General features: G+C 39.2%; 1 protein-coding gene across 1 annotated transcript in view; it reads right to left on the reverse strand.

The window, feature by feature from the left end:
• Nucleotides 1-17769, reverse strand: part of PRKX (protein kinase cAMP-dependent X-linked catalytic subunit) — a 116847-nt gene that overhangs the window by 44415 nt on the left and 54663 nt on the right. Inside the window, exons 2-3 of the mRNA XM_084613056.1 lie at nt 11406-11574; nt 1393-1656 (exon numbers count right to left, since the gene is read on the reverse strand). Of these exons, the coding sequence (XP_084469182.1) occupies nt 1393-1656; nt 11406-11574 (433 nt within the window). The remainder of the gene's footprint in view (nt 1-1392; nt 1657-11405; nt 11575-17769) is intronic.

Here is a 17769-nt window from a genome sequence, read left to right on the forward strand (position 1 = left end):
CATGAGATTCATTCATTTTTTACAAATAAGAGCTACTAGATTTCATATATGCCCAGCTTTAACTGAATTAAGACAGAATCAAACACATATTTGATCTTTAGCCTCAATGTGTTTTAGGTGTTCACAAGAGTTGGAAGAATCTTTTATAAATAACAAAACACCAGTCAACTGAGGTTATGCCCAACCAGCATCATCTTTAGTCAGCACACGATTGGAAAGATGCAAGCAAAAGTTTGTTTCCCAAGTGACCTTGCTGTTTTGATTCAGCCTGCCATGTCCTGTTTTTGTCACTTTAAAGGTATATGTTAGGGTAGCTGCAGCTGAGCCACTTCCATTTGGGTCCCCTTTGTAAAATCCCCACATATGCTAAAGTAGAAGAAAAGTGATCATAGAGATCAGCATAATCTCTCATCAAGTTTGTGTAATATTGTTAGCATTAGTATATGATCCAGTCTAGTTTTTAGCATCCAAATCAAATGGGGTTTCCCTTACCCTGCAGGCCAACAGAGTCCTCATTGTCATGGATTTTTCTCTAATATTCAGTTTAAGTTGTTCCTTCTTAAATTCATCCTCACATGGCTAACAACCACCTCCCCTTTCCTCCCAAATAACACCTAAATATATTCTTTTACACTGTGCCCATTACCATCTTTCCAAGGTTTATGGATAGACCAAGAGATACAAGATACACTATTCAGACTTCACCCTTACATGATCAGCAAACAACTACCCCTTTCTACCAGAGAAAGGCAATAGATGTGTTTCACGAAACATATACAGCAGCATATCTACAGGGGAGATGGTATGGGCCATAAGATTTTTCAATGAAACTGTCATTATGCCTTCAGTCTAAGCTTTTTCGTAATTGTATTTCAATAATACAATATGCTAATGAATTACCAAATTTTCTTTAATCCAAACTGAAATGCACTCTGACCCCTCTACTTTCAAAAAGTCTCTCAAAATGTAACAGTAACAAGAAAATAAATTATAATGCATTCCAAAGTTAAACAACTTTTACTTCTAAATCTGAATGGTTAATATCACATTTTAACAATGATGTTCATATATTAAGGTTTGCTCATTTCACATGAGTCACTTGGCATTTTGCAGTGCAAGTACTGAAATATCAAGTGCACAAAAACATCCATAATGTTTTGTAGAAAACTATTCCTTAGCCACAGTGGAGCTACTTGCTATAAATATTGCTGAATACTATCTACTGTACAGTAGTTTGTTTCAGTATTACTTTCCTCCTGGTAGTAAGGGTGTAATGTGGTTCTCTTAAATGTCAACAACGCTAAGAGTGAATGCAAAACTGAGCACTGAAAGTAAACATTACTTCTCACCCGAACTTGTTTTACTTTTTAAGTGTGATTTTAAAAATCTTACCTATCCACCAGCTTTTTAGCAAATCCAAAATCTGTAAGCTTGATATGCCCTTCTTTATCTAATAATATATTTTCAGGTTTTAAGTCTCTGTAAACGATTTCTTTGGAGTGCAAATATTCTATTGCACAAATAATCTCTGCAGAGTAAAACAGTCCTGTGCTGTTGTTGAAACGCCCCATGTTGCGCAGATAACTAAAAAGTTCTCCTCCAGGTACATATTCCATTAACATGTATAAAAAGCGTTCATCATGGTAGGTCCAAAATCTGTAACAAAAAAGTCTTTATTAAATATTGAGCCAATAAATCATTTGTAAAACAAATAAAATATTCTGTAAGATGGTGTTGTTCCATAGTCTCAAGGAAGGAAGCGTTCTAAAATAATGCATAGTTAACTTGTGGATTTCATTGCACAAGATATCTCCAAGACCAAGAGCTCAGTAGGATTTTTAGGTGCATTTGACTGGTATATGGATAAGATTTCCCAGAGTTAAATCAGGTAGGGGAGAGACACCCACCCCTGCCTTAGACAAGATATAAACTTTCACTCTTCAGGGCACAAGCCAACAACTAACTGGCCAAGCTTAGAAATAAAGCTTCACTTTGTAGGTAGGTTTTCCCCATAATTGTCTGTAATAGGGGTTCTTGTGCATTCCTCTGAAGCATCTGATACTGGCCACTATTACAGATTCAGCGAGCCACTGTTCTTTATCTTTATCAGGACAATTCCTGTGTTCCTATTTTGTATTCAACATAGTGCAGTCCAAATGAAAAATAAACAGTGATCTAAATTTGGAAAACTGCTTATGACGAAGTGTCTAAATGAAGAAAAATACACTATAGTCAAACCATTTTTTTCATTATTTAAGTCATGTCTTAATAGAAGTTTCATATCTCATCATCTTGCACTTCTATAGTGTCTTCCATTCAAGGTTCTCAAAAGGATATTTCACAAACTGGAATGTGAGCTTGTAAAGGATTATCGTCCTAATTTTAACTTTAGGGAAAGTTGGGAAGAGAAGTTTAGTGTCTTGCCAGAAGTTTGTGCCATAGCCAGAAACAGAACTCACATCTTTTGACACCCAGTCCTATGACTTAACCATAAGACCATCCTGACTTGCACAACAAAATTATGATGTGGATGTTGGTAGCTGCTGCACCAATGACAAAGGGACTAGCTTTAACGAGACCCTCAGTCTTGACTAGGGCCTCTAAGCACTACTATAAAGAAACATCTGCTCCCAAATATTAATCTGACAATAAATACACCCATCCTACCGATACTCTTTCCTCTTTCAATTGAGAAATACTGCTTTTTCAGTAGTACTACTACACCCAGCAGTCAAAAACAAGCTATGCAACATGAGGAAATACATTCCAGCTCATTTAAGTCAGAAGGAAGAGAGAGGTTGATCAAAACATGCTGGTACTATTAAGTACAAGTCAACAACAAATAATAAAGGCCGAGAGACAGAGAGTTTGTGTACATTTGTGTGTGTCACACACATACATAAGCATGCTTAGCACAATGGGGCCACAATCCTCAATCATGGGCTCATGGCATTAGACTAACGGTAGTAATAATTAATAAAATAGCAAGTATAAATTAGAAATACTGTCTCACAAAAAGTTTTGTACTGAACACAAGATCATTATCTAGCATATCCTAGAAAGTGAAGATACATTTGTTTCCACCCATAGTGAGCAGACCAAATACCATACTGGTATCCAACCTGTGGGCCTAAAGAGCAAATGTGTTAAAAAGAAAGTTTGTATTGGAGTATCAACTGAACATGTGTTCCGAGAGACATCCTGCAATTTCTAAATGGAATCATTCCCTTACTGCTTCTGCTGCATCAATACCACCCTACCCCCTGCCCACTGCATTGTAGGGAAAGGGGGAGAAAAGCAGAGTTGGATGGAAAATGGAGATCCCTACCCACAAAAAAATTCAGAGACAGCTCCGCCTCTTAGCCTCCACACCCTAGCTCCGGGGCCAGAGAGGCAGAGAGCTTGGGCACTCAGCCTCCCTGGCTTTAAAACTGGGGAGGGGTGGGGGGAGAAGGAGGAGGGTGCACAAGAAGTGGAGGGCTAAGAGGCAGAACCAGGGTGCACCACCACATCAGCCCTCCAAGAAAAAGAGCTTTTGTCAAATTCACAGGCAGAAAGTAAAATTGACAAATGCCTTCTAGACAGGCAGCAAAGAAGCCCTCATTTCATTATTCCCTATGGGAAAAAAACATTTCAGTTATGTGAAAAGGGTATTCTCCTGTCATAAATATTCTAATTTTTTAACTCTAAAAAAATAGCTTTTGCTGCTCCATTACATCTGCTTTTCAGACGGGCTGCGGGAGCCCCAGGAAGAGTAGGATAGTAGCTCATCTAGTTCTTCCTAAGTCTGTGGGAGACTTGAGCAAAGTAAGGCTTCATTCCCTGACACAGGAACCTGAGAAAGCCTAGCAGAAGGAAAAATTGAGACAATGAGAACTAAACCAGTACAGCTCCCAGTTCTCAGTCCCAGCACAAGTTAGCCTGGGTGAACAGGGCACAGAACTCTGGGCCATGCTTGATGATGTTAATGTCTTTTTCTAACAAGGATGTGAAGGGCTGCCATTGACATCTTTTCTCCCAAACAAAGTAAATCCTAATGCCATTGTTCTACCAATAAAAATCCCTGATAAACCCTTTCCACACCCAGTCAAAGAAGAACTGTGCTATGGAACATTGTGAATAAGTCAAACATGTATAGTCCGGAGTTGAGAGATGCATTTTAAACAGGGCTGTTAATTATTTGCTCTTAACTCACTTGATTAACTCAAAAATATTTAATCACACGGTTTAATAAATTTCAATTGATATTCTATTGTTTAATATTTTGGATGCTTTTCTACAATTTCAAATACATCAATTTCAATTACAAGACAGAATACAATGTGTACAGTGATCACTTCATATTATTTGATTACAAAGATTTGCACTGAAAAAACGATAAACAAAAGAAATAGTATTTTTTAATTCACCTCATACAAGTACCGTAATGCAATCTCTTTCTCATGAAAGAACAACTTACAAATGTAGGGGTTTTTTGGTTACATAACTGCACTCAAAAACAAAACATAAAACTTTGTAGCCTATAAGTCCACTCAGTCCTACTTCTTTTCTTGTTCAGACAATTGCTTAGAGAAACAAGTTTGTTTACATTTACAGGAAACAATGCAGCCCACTTCTTAATTACGTCACCTGAAAGTGAGAACAGGCGTTCACATGGCACTGTTGTTGCTGGCGGTGCATGATATTTACGTGCCAGATGTGCTAAAAAGTCATATGACTCTTCATGCTTCAGCCATCGTTCCAGAAGACATGCTTCCATGCTGATCATTATACCAATAAAATAAAAACCAGCAGGATCTTATTAAAGGGGAAAAGGCAAAATACCACATTTATTGTGAATACAGAAAGAATCATAGTAAGCAGTTATAGCTATAATATTCCATTCAATTTCATATTTATTCACACATTCATTCATACACACACAGGTTCTGCAAAGTTGTTATCATAGTTACCAGCCTTTAGAGTTGTTCAGGCTAAGCCACTGGCCAGGTGGCCTGGACATGAGGAGGGAGCAGTGTCCTGTCAGATGCTCATCTGATGCTCCTGGAAGTTGGTTTGCAGAATCAGACCCAAAAGTTCTCACTTTCTAGAGTCCATTTTTATAGGAATTTCTTCCTATGCCAGTCTATGGGAATTGCTTCATCATGGTGTTGCTGAATCAATCAGCAGACAGCACATTCCTGATGGCTCCGTGCTGCCAGATGTTATCTTCTTCTTTGGTTCTCCCATCCTTGAGGCTGTTGGGTGGATTCTAGTCTGCCCTCCAGAGGTCCTCTGGTTATTTCCACTTGACGTCTTCTTCAGCCGATGGACACTGGATTCTTAGGCTGGCACCTCCCTGATCATTCAGTTATTATCCACACCAAGCATCCATCCACATACATCCTCTATCTCTATTTTAATTACAATTGTTAAAGTGAGATGAATACAACAAAAGGGCAGGGAGTCTCTGGGTGCTGTTTCTGTTATTACAGAGTATTGCTTTGAGTCTCTCTCTGTGTGAGTAGTAGTTGTTACAAAGAATTGCTTTGAGAACAGACTCTGACTTAGAATGTACTAACACAATTAGCAGCTTGCAAGTTTCACACACAGAGGGAAGAGAAACAGTACCAAAAACCAAGAGACCTCTTAATTAGTAATACCCTAGAATTTAAACTATGGGGAATTAAACTCATTTGTGATTTTAATACAGAATTACTTTAATATGATTCAACATGATGACACCAGTTCAAAAAAAATAATGTGTTAATTAAATTTGTGACAACTCCTCGGGGAAGAATTGCATGTCCCCTGCTCTATTTTACCTGCATTCTGCCATATATTTCATGTTATAGCAGTCTCGGATGATGACCCAGCACATGTTGTTAGTTTTAACAACACTTTCACTGCAAATTTGACAAAATGCAAAGAAGGTACCAATGTGAAATTTCTAAAGATAGCAACAGCACTCAACCCAAGATTTAAGAATCTGAAGTGCCTTCCAAAATCTGAGAGGGATGAGGTGTGGAGCATGCTTTCAGAAGTCTTAAAAGAGCAACATTCTGATGTGGAAGCTACAGAACCCGAACCACCAAAAAAGAAAATCACCCTTCTGCTAGTGGCATCTGACTCAGATGATGAAAATGAACATGCCTCGGATCTCACTGCTTTTGATAGTTATCGAGCAGAACCCGTCATCTGCATGGATGCATGTTCTCCGGAATGCTGGTTGAAGCATCAAGGGATATATGAATCATTAGAGCATCTGGCATGTAAATATCTTGCGATGCCGGCTACAACAGTGCCATGCAAATGCCTGTTCTGACTTTCAGGTGACATTATAAACAAGAATCAGGAAGCATTATCTTCTGCAAATGTAAACAAACTTATTTCTCTTAGCGATTGGCTGAACAAGAAGTAGGATTGATTGGACTTGTAGGCTCTAAAGATTTATATTGCTTTATTTTTATTGCAGGTTTTTTGTACATAATTCTACATTTATAAGTTCAACTTTCATGATAAAGTGATTGCATTACAGAATTGTATTAGGGGAATTGAAAAATACTATTTCTTTTGTTTTTTTACAGTGAAAATATTTGTAATCAAAAATATAAAGTGAGCACCATACACTTTGTATTCTGTGTTGTAACTGAAATCGGTATATATGAATATGTAGAAAACATCCACAAATATTTAAATAAATGGTATTTATTTTTTTTAACAGTGTGATTAATCGCACAATTAATTTTTTTAATCACTTGACAGCCCTAATTTTAAGAAATTAAGCAAAACAGCAGCCATATAGACAAGAGTAGCAGCTCAGCAGTAGGAAATCGTCAAACCAGACAACTCATCTTTAAAGAAATTACTGGTGATGTGAGGCAAAATGTGGCCAAAAATGGAAGACCGGGATGATCTGAATGTGAACACCAGTTTGTTTTTTGTAGGCATCTCTTAAATAATTTAGCAAAAATTAAAATAAGTGCTAACAACTAATCCATAAACTAGTGAGGCTGGGAGTGTTCTTTATTAGTTCTTAAACTAAGGTGCCACTGACTATGAAAAAACAGTACATACTGTAAGACTTAAAGAAGTTTATTTTCACTTAAAAGTTATTTTTTCTTTAAACGAATGCAGCATCAATAACTTAATTGGCTTACAAAAGTTGAGGCCAAGACAACATGCACTATTTTAATATGAAGTTAGCTCTTGGATCTTATTGCGGTTACTGAACCAACTTAAAGACGCCTATTCTGCATTCTTATAACCAAGCAACTAGTTGATATTAATGGGACGATCAAACATAGGGCTCAATTTTATTCCTAATAATTATTTTTCTGAAAGCCATAAATACATAAAGTTACAGTCAAATTCACTTAGCACACATTCTTGTTTCTATAAGATTAATTTTTATCTTAATATGCCCGCTGAAGGTAGCATACAAGACTACACTGTCTGGCTGTTGCAACAGTATAAAACAAGCATTTCCTAAACAAATGTCATATTTGAGCATGTAAATGGAGACTCAGAAGCACAAATTGTTAATTGTGCACTCAAGTACCTATCCAGGTGAAATTTTAGACACACTCTACAAGTTGAATTCAGGTACAAGAAGGAACAACAAAAGTAGATGTGGTATTCTTTTTCATTCAACACACCTCTTTCATCCATCAAGTAAACATCTTGCAAGTGCACAAGCGCGCGCACACACACACACACACACACCCTCCATTTTTCTCTCCATAATTAAATTGGCTATTAAAAATTATTTTGCTTCTGAGAATGATTATTCAAGAAGCATATTTAAATGTATATCCACACCAAGTTCTAATACATTTCGGATCTGAGAGATGATACAGCCAGTCGTCACTGTACAGTATTTATTTTGTGTAAATAACCAATATTCAGATCCCATTCCACCATATTACCAATGTGAGGGCTGTAAGTTTTACCTGTTTTTTAAAGAGAGAAGAAGATCAAATTCTGCTCTCTCCCTATGGTTAAACACATTTGCTCACATTCATTCCCTAGTACAGTGGTTCCCAAACTTGTTTCGCCACTTGTGCAGGGAAAGGCCCTGGCGGGCCGGGCTAGTTTGTTTATCTGCTGCGCCCACAGGTTCAGCCGATCGCAGCTCCCAGTGGCCGTGGTTCACTCCTCCAGGCCAATGGGGGCTGCTGGAAGTGGTGCGGGTCGATGGACGTACTGGCCACCACTTCCAGCAGCCCCCATTGGCCTGGAGCAGCGAACCGCTGCCACTAGGAGCTGCGATTGGCCGAACCTGCGGACACAGCAGGTAAACAAACCGGCCCAGCCCGCCAAGGGCTTTCCCTACACAAGCGGCGGAACAAGTTTGGGAACCACTGCCCTAGTACAAGGGTTGGTGTATTCTCTCTCCAAACTACCATGGGATATTCCTACTAACTTTATATATTGCAGGAACATTCAGCGATCCCAATCAAGATTAGGTCCCTTATGTTCTAGACACTGTGCAAACATATACTACTGCTGGGGGAATTCTGTGCCAAAAAATTAAGAATTCTTCACACAGTATTTTAAAATTCTGCAAAATTCAGCATACTTTGTCAAAACAACAATATAATCATGCCTGGGGCTGACAGCAGGAGTCCCAGTGACCATGCTAGGCATGGGCAGGAGTGCTGGGGGTGGGGGAGAAAAGGGATTACCAAATTCTGTGCGGAAAAATAAAATTCTGCAGGGAACATGAATTCTGCATTGTGCAATGGTGCAGAATTCCAGAAGGAAGAACATACAAGTACCTCCTCACCTCATAGTATACATTTTAAGACAAGTGACATTCAAAGGGGGAGGGGGAAGAGAGAGACAGGGACACATTTTAATGTACAAACTGCTTTTTAAATTATTAAATAAAATGTCCGCTATCCTCATCTGCTCCTCAAACTCTAGTCACCATTAGCATTTCCAGTCTCATTTTAAAACTTTAGCTCCCTCAACCTCTCTAAAAGCAGAAGAGAATAATTTACCTGTTAACAGTAGCACAAGTTTGATTTCACCCCATAGAGACCAGATGCATTAGCTCTGCCACACTTATTTTCCATCTGATGCAAAAAGTCCTGGCATCGCACCATGCTAATGAGCCAGCCGTAACACTTTAATGAATCATTTTTTCCCTGTTTGAAAATTTCTCTAGAGCAAAGAGTATTGGTGTAAAAGCAAGAGAGACTTATTTCAGCTGCAATCATCCATGATCAATTAGTGGCTGAATGTTTAAATTATGCTCTTTGACCTCAAATGTCTAATGCTTTTAAAAGTAAATAATTGAGCCCATATGTCACTAGCAGACCTGGTTTCTGGAAAACTAAATTTTGGTTCTGCTTATGGATTCAAAGAATTCCAGTCAGCCCCTGCACCTGATTTGGATTCATTGCTTTGCTCGCATCATATATATCAAAGGAAGCCAAGAAGTGGTCTAGTTTGACTGGAAGTGTGTAGAATTAGTACAGCAATGCTGAATTATATTATGCTTTCAGAAAGAGGCAGATATGGATGGCAAACAAATACAGATTAATGAGGACTTCAGCTGCATTCATGTGTACACTCACTGGGAGCAGCCTGGCTATACATGTGATTTTGCAAACCTGCAGTTTAAACAAAAATCCATCATTCAGACATTATGTATTTGCACTATTCCTGGAGGACTTGAGGTCCATAAATCAATTTAAAATAACAGTGATAATCATTATGCTGTGAAAGATGGCAAATTTAGTCTCCCATATGTGCTTTCTCCACAGTAAAGGTATATTAAAGGCAGTAATGCAAATTTATTCTATCCCATGCCTGTTCTGAGGAAGTTACTACTGGATGTGTAGTAACTTATTGTGGCAATGTAAACTGAAGGGACATAAATTGTAGAGTGCTCTAAAGAGTTGTGCTTTTACAGCCCTTGGTGGACCCTGCTGACATGCTCCAGAAGGTAGAATCATCTAATTTCACAGATAATGGAAATGCAATACAATGGGAACAGCTTGTAAACCTCATACCTTAAAGCAGGGGTGGGCAAAATATGGCCTCCGGGCCGGATCCAGCCCAACTAACATTTCTGTCCGGCCCACCAGGCTCTTTCGCTGCCCCCTCACGACCTCCAGGCCGCTAAAAGTCCCAAGACGCTGCGGGGCGTTCAGGCAGGCTGCCTGCCATGGCCCCACGCCACTCCCGGAAGCAGCCGGCTGCTGCTGGCATGTCTCTGCATGCCCCTGGCGGAGTGTGGCGGGCAGAGGCGGCTTTGTGCATTGCCCCCACCCCCAGCACCATCCTCACAGTTCCCACTGGCCAGAAACCAGCCAATGGGCGCTCTGTGGGTGGTGCTTGAGGGTGCAGGCGTCGCTCGGAGACCTGCTGACTCCCTCCCCATAAGGGGCACACAGATCCGCGCCAGCAGCAGCTGGCCACAGCCACTTCCGGGAGCGGCGTGGAGTCACGGCAGGCAGCCTGCCTGAGCCCTTCTGTGCTGGCAGCCGGGAGCCACCTGTGGTAAGTACCTCCCAGCCAGAGCCTGCACCTCGCACCACCTCCCGCATCTCAACTCACTGCCCCAGTCCAGAGCCCCCTCCTGCACTCAAACTCCCTCCCAGACCCCGCACCCCTCCATTAATATAGTAGAAACATGCGGCCTGAAACCCCAACGCGGGCAGAAACCTTGAGCCCGCGGGCAGAATTGAGAGGACACAAGGATGTTGGGCCCCCAAACTACAGTGTCTTACCCACAGTGGGGCCATCCTGCAGGCAGCTCCACCCCCCCCCCCGCCACATACACACACCACCTCCTCTCCCCCAGCCCCTCCCTCCCACCCACTATCCAGGTCCTAGACAGGAAGTTGGAGCCAGGAGGTGTGGGGCAGCTGCTCCTCTGGCTGGTGGTTCCATGTAGTGGGCAGCCATGGCATTCCCCTGTCTGCTGCTGGTTCCCAGTGTTTGGCTGCTCCTCAGCTCCCAGCCCCCTTTGACTGCTCACGCAGCCGGTCAGAGCTGCCTGGGCAGCTCCAGGCCCAGCAGAGCCCTCGGGGAGTAGCCACCAGCACGCAGCCCCAGACTTGTGGGTGGCTTGCTGAGGTGAGTCAGGGGTGGAAGTGGTGCTCCCTCCCTGTACCCTGCTGTGCAGAGTTGGCCAGAGCCCCGCCAGCCCTTGCTGCTCCCTCCCTGCAAAATAGAAGTCAAACTACACCTATGCCCAACAGTTCCCACCCCTGGCCTGGAGTGCTGAGACCCTCCTCCCCAGGGAGCCCTGGAGTTTTCTAGCATGTTGAGGGGGGCCTCAGAAAGAGAAAGGTTGAGAACTCCTGACTTAAAGGACACTATTTAAGCTAATTTAAAGTTTGTTGTTACTGAATATCTGATCCAAAAAATAATCACATCAAAGAAAAAGCGAAGGCAGAAGGAAAACTTACAATCTGATCAGAAATGGGTGATTGACCTCTTTCAAGACTGACTTCTCATTGTGTACATGTTGTTCTTGTTTTAGCCGAATGACATCCGGAATGCTCATTACTTTCAGGGCAAAGTAACGTTTGGCCATTTTTTCTTTCACCAGATGAACCCGCCCAAAAGTACCTGTGCCTGAAAATTAAACAACAAACGTCAAATGAACCAAACTTTTCTACAATTGTACATATAAGAAATGCACAAATGCAATAAGTTTGTCAAAGTAACAGTTCCTGCCCATTGAACTGGGTAACTGAATTCCAACTTATCAGTATTATTTTTTACTTCTTCCCAAACAAATTGTTTCCTTAAGCATATCGATTTACAGTCAAATTTAAAAGAAATAATAATAAATAATAATAATAAAGATAATGAAGTCTTGGCCTGTTTAAAATCCACTCATCCTTGATTGTAGAAGTACTTCAATTTACTTCAGTGTCTTGTTTTCTGTAGGTAACTGAAGAAGGGAAAAGTAAGCACTAAAGGGAGCCAAGAAAAGGTGGTCTATACTATTAAGGACATAAATAAAGTGATATGAAAAATAAAATGAGACAAAAGAAGTACTAAATCTGAATTTAAAATATGGTACAACCGTGTGTGGAAAAATTCTCCCAAATTTCAGAAAACAGTATTTATTTTGGGTTAGAAGCAAGTAATATTGCATATTTTATTTAAAAGCAAGACCCTTCTTGTTGTCTTACTTCCATTCCATCAGGTACGGCACATGACCCTGATTGGGAATTCTGTTTGCAATTGCAACACAGCCCGTCCCTCACAGATTTAATGACATCTTCAAAGCAATTTCTTATCACCCAAATATCATCAGTTCAACTAACTTGCTTGCTATGTATAAACAAACACTTCAGTTGTATATTTTGTTCCAAAATCCTATTGAGGTCTCTTCCAGACCTACGCTTCTATGATTCTACAAAAATAAATGTTTTTAGATAAATGTCATCCAGTAAAGGTGATTTTTTCTTGGTTTCTCCCTTTCAGCATCATTACATTTTAGCACATTAGAAAAAGTATATAAAATGAAATATGTTTTACACAAACAAAATAGGGGTAAAAAAAGAAAAGGAGAAAATCAAATCTCAAAACATTGGCAGAATTGCATAGTGCAGGTAAAATATAAAACATGGTCAAACTCAACAGATTTAATACTAAATTGTTTGTGGTCTTGTGTCTCCAGATCACACACCAAAAAAGACCAACTTTTCAGTGGCATGTCCTCTTTTACAGACAGTGTATGCTAGCAATGAATCAGGGGTGAGAAGGAAGGACTCCTGTAGAAACACCCTCCAAAATAGGCTGCACTTATCATAGAATCATAGAATATCAGGGTTGGAAGGGACCTCAGGAGGTCATCTAGTCCAACCCCCTGCTCAAAGCAGGACCAATCCCCAATTTTTGCCCCAGATCCCTAAATGGCCCCCTCAAGGATTGAACTCACAACCCTGGGTTTAGCAGGCCAATGCTCAAACCACTGAGCTATGCATTGACCTCTGTTATTTACTGTATACCTTCCATTACTTCCTTATTAAAATTCATAGCATAAAAAGTAAATCCATCATGAAGTGATTTACATCCACAGATCTTTTTGCCATTACACACTTCAAATACACCTTACGCAGTATTACAACAACATTCTTAAAAAAAATTATAAGGTTAACACCAATGTACGCAGATGAAGAGCTTTACTTTGCTTATGAGAGGAAGTTATAATTACTACACAATACTTGTGCTTGTACTGTCTGTTCAACCATTTTACAGCATTGATTAATTAAAGTTAACTTAGGACCTAAGTGAAATGACAAGTAAATATCTTAACATCGCAAATTATTTTAAAGAAATCAAGTTAAAAGGTAAAGGCATTTGCAAAAATATTCAGTCACATGCCAATCTTGCAAACCTCTCTCCATAACTCCAATCTCCCTTTGACAAATTATAGTTACGGGAGAAATTAAGAAAGAACAAGGCAAAATGACCAAAGTTAACACTTCAAACTAGTGTACTAAAATTAGTAATGACAAAATTCATTTTTCCCAAAGCTGCTCAAACCAAAGAATGGCTTCAGAGTATTACCTGTCAAATATACTAATTGTTGATTCATGTTTATGTACACTGTACCAAAATTTGAAAAGGCCATGATTTTGCATGGGCACGTCTTTAGATAAGGCTATAGTTAGAATTCAAGGATTCGATTTTTGTTGGCAAGCATCCATTATACCATATACGCACAAACTGTAACTAAATATCTCCATCGATAACTGAAATGCAGAGATAGGGAAAGTAAGAAAGACACTACATGAGAACTTATTGGAGTTTGATTTAAGGCTTTTTACTTTTGGGAAAAGAGGAACCTATACAAGAAGGATGGACTCCACCTAAACCAAAATGGAAACAGATGTCTGGTGTATGTAAAATTAAAAAGGCTGCAGACGATGTAAGGGCTGGTGGAAAGCAGAAAGGTGCGCAGGAGCACATGATTCAGGAGAAGACAACCCTTAGGGATGAATTCATTATAGACTAGTAAAGAAGTTAGGAAAGACATTAGTAAACTACAGGTAGGAGATAGTGAGAAACAGTCAAACATAAAAAAGAGTCCCATTTAAATAGTACAGATAAAGGCAAGCAACTGAACATTGACAAAATACAACTCCCACAAGTCTAAATACTAAGAGGGTAAACTAGAGTGCCTGGCATTAAATGAGGATATTGATATAACAGGCATCAAGGAAACTTGGTAGAATGAGGATAATCAATGGGACGTGCTAACAACAGAGTACAAAATATATAGGAATGAGAGTAGGTTGTGCCGGTGGGAGGAGCGACACTACATGTGAAAGAAGGTAGAGTCAAAGTAAAAATCTTAAATGCATCAAACTTTACGATAGAATCTATGGATAGAAATTCAATGCTTGAACAATGAGCTTATACCAGTATAAATATATTACCGAGCACCTGACCAGGGTGGTGACTGAAATGCTCAGGGAGACTAGAGAGACTACAAAGGCAGAGCATGCAATAATAATGGGGGATTTCAACTATCCTCATAAGTGACTTGGTATGTGTCACCTTAAGAAGGGACGCAGAGAAGATTTCTAGACTGCTTGTCCTGGAACACAAGGCAGAGGCAATTCTTTTTTAAGTCCCAAGTGGAATGCAGGATCTGGTACAAGATGTAAACATAAGTGAACTGTTCAGTAATAGCCATCCTAACGTAATAAATTTAACATCCTTGTAGAGGTTAAAATGGAAAAAAAAAAAATAAAAGCCCACCACCATATTAGCACTTAACTTCAAAAGGGGAACTAGACAAAAATGAGGAAGCTAGTTAAACAGACATTAAAAGGAACAGTCACAGGGTGAAAAAGTCTGCAAACTGCATGAAGACTATTTTAAAAGACCATAATACAGACTCAAACTAAATGTGAACCCCCAACCAAAAACAGTAGAAAGACCAAAAAACCTTACCTTGGCTAAACAGCACAGTAAAAGAGGTGATTAGAAGCAAAAAAAGCATTCTTTTAAAAGTAGAAATCAAATTCTAGTGAGGAAAATGGAAAGGAGCATAAACTCTAGCAAGTCAAATGTAAAAATACACTAAGGCAGGCCAAGAGAGAATCTGAACAGCAACTAGCTAAGGACACAAAAACTAAGAGCACAAAAAACAACCCAAGGGGATGAATCACTCAAAATTGCTGTGTTCTGTTCATTTCCTCTGAAGCATCACTAGTCACTGCCAGAAGACATACTGGGATACTGGGGTAGATGGACCGTTGATATGACCCACTATGACCGTTCTTATGTTCATGTGATGTTGACAAAGTATTTTAACTGTTCAAACAAATTAACTTTTTGAATCTCATTGTCACTAAATTATAGTCCAATCCTCCCCATTGTCTGCATGACCTCCACAAAATAATTTCTTGCAACCATGAAAATTTAAAACAAAAATTTAAAAATGTTTAAAACTAATTGATATTATCCATCAAAATTATAAAAAGTAACAAAAACCAAAATCTTCCATGACTAGCTACAGTTCATAGAGACAGGTTTCAGAGTAACAGCCGTGTTAGTCTGTATTCGCAAAAGGAAAAGGAGTACTTGTGGCACCTTAGAGACTAACCAATTTATTTGAGCATGAGCTTTCGTGAGCTACAGCTCACTTCATCGGATGCATACCGTGGAAACTGCAGCAGACTTTATATATAAACAGAGAATATGAAACAATACCTCCTCCCACCCCACTGTCCTGCTGGTAATAGCTTATCTAAAGTGATCATCAGGTTGGGCCATTTCCAGCACAAATCCAGGTTTTCTCACCCTCCACCCCCCCACACACAAATTCACTCTCCTGCTGGTGATACCCCATCCAAAGTGACAACTCTTTACAAATTCCAAGACCGGAAGGACCACTGATCATTAGTCTGATCTCCTTTGTAACACAGGCCATAAATTTTCCCTGATATAATTCTTAGAGCATATCTTTTACAAAAAAATGGCAATTTAAAAATGGTCTGTGACGGAGAATCCACAATGACCCTTGGTAAACTGTTCCAATGATTAATTATTCTCGCCATTAAAAAGTTGCACCTTATCTCCAGTCTGAATTTGTCTAACATAGACTTCAATCCATTGGATCATGTTTACCTATCTCGGTTAGATTGAAGAGCCCATTGTTAAATATATGCTCCCCATGCAGATATTTATACACTAATCAAGACATCCCTTAGCCTTCCCTTTGTTAAGCAAAATAGATTGAACTCTATCATTATAATGAATGTTTTCTAATCATTTACGCATTCTAGCACAAGTTGATAAGAAAATGGCTAATTGTGTGATTAGCAAAATGCGTGTTTTGTGCATGCACCAAAACCGAAGCTCATTTATATATTTCAGTACTATCAGCAAGTTGAACTGAACTTGCACTACACTGATCTCCCATGAATGGCCCACTGAAGACAGTTGCCTACAAATGCAAAAGAGCCTTTATGGGATAAGAACTGAGTTGTCTGTGCAGCTTACCAGCAACAAATGGTAAAATAAAATGCAGAATACTTTGGCCTTTTGTTTGAGCTAGAAGCCCCAGTTTACCTTCCACACCACGAATGCAAGTCATTTTCAAAAATAATTAAGTATTCTCTGTGTGTTTACATACTTAACATATTTTTCTGATTCATTTAGCTATTTTTTCAAGTGTTTCTAACTGAGAACAATAGAGACAAAGCATTTGCTAAAACAAGCAACAATCTGTAAGTATTCAGTTTGTTTTTAAAATTATCTTCAAGAACATGAAGTGCAAGTCACTAACCCAGTTTATAGCACCATAGGGGAGTTCAGCTGTACTCAGATACAAGTTTCAGAAATATGCAGACAAATTCTGTAGCAGAGTAAACCCATGAAAGGCTTTTGTGTCCAAACATTAAAGATTTTAACAAAACAAAACAATTTGTGGTCACACCTAACCTGAGTTACAGTGCTTTCATTTAACCACCAAAACTGTAAACAGAGCTCAGAGAAAGCGCCGTAACATATTGCAGTAGGTCACCAAGTTACCCTGGGAAATTTATCATGTGATTAAATCCCTTAATGCGGTCACATTACATGACTATACCTGTAAACAACCTTGTTTTCAGGTGGGCTTATGCAAGTAAAATATGATTCTAATCAAAGCACCATTATCCCCAATATATTTGAAATATTAATGATCTGTGTAGTATTAGATACCTTAGACAGATCTAAAAGCAATGTGTTTGTTTTTTTTTAATATAGCAGCATGTAGTTTTAAATATATGCATTGGGAGCTCAAAGAGACACAAAAACTAAAGTTACAAATGCCCAGAGAACTGTTGACCAAAAGTTTTCATATTAGGTTTCTAAATTAGGTCAGTGACAACTAGAAAAAGCTATTAGAAATTAATCTGAAACAGACATTTACATTTCCAAATATGAACTCAGCATAAATAAATAAAAAATGGCATTAATACAATACAAGTGAAGGCTATTGTGTGTGTAAGTTAGAAAAATTTGTATTCATTTGGTAAGAGAAGGGAAGGGAACTTGAACCCGGTGGCATTTCTGATCTCATGTTTCACAAAACTGTCATAGTTACTGTGTTGAATCTTTTATTTTGGATTTTATGATTTTCCATACTCCTGCTAGTTTAACTTTACAGATGATGGGACTCAAAACAAAATCAATCAGTTTCAAGACATGGTCTCATGGACTCAGGAAGAAGCTCACTCAAGTAGCATTGCCTCAGTTGTAAAAACTGGCAGGTTATTCCAGACCTGTGGCAAGTATCTAATCTACAGTGCCCCAGGG

The sequence above is a fragment of the Lepidochelys olivacea genome (genome assembly GCF_965140295.1).
Source record: "Lepidochelys olivacea isolate rLepOli2 genome assembly, chromosome: 1".
NCBI lineage: Eukaryota > Metazoa > Chordata > Testudines > Cheloniidae > Lepidochelys > Lepidochelys olivacea.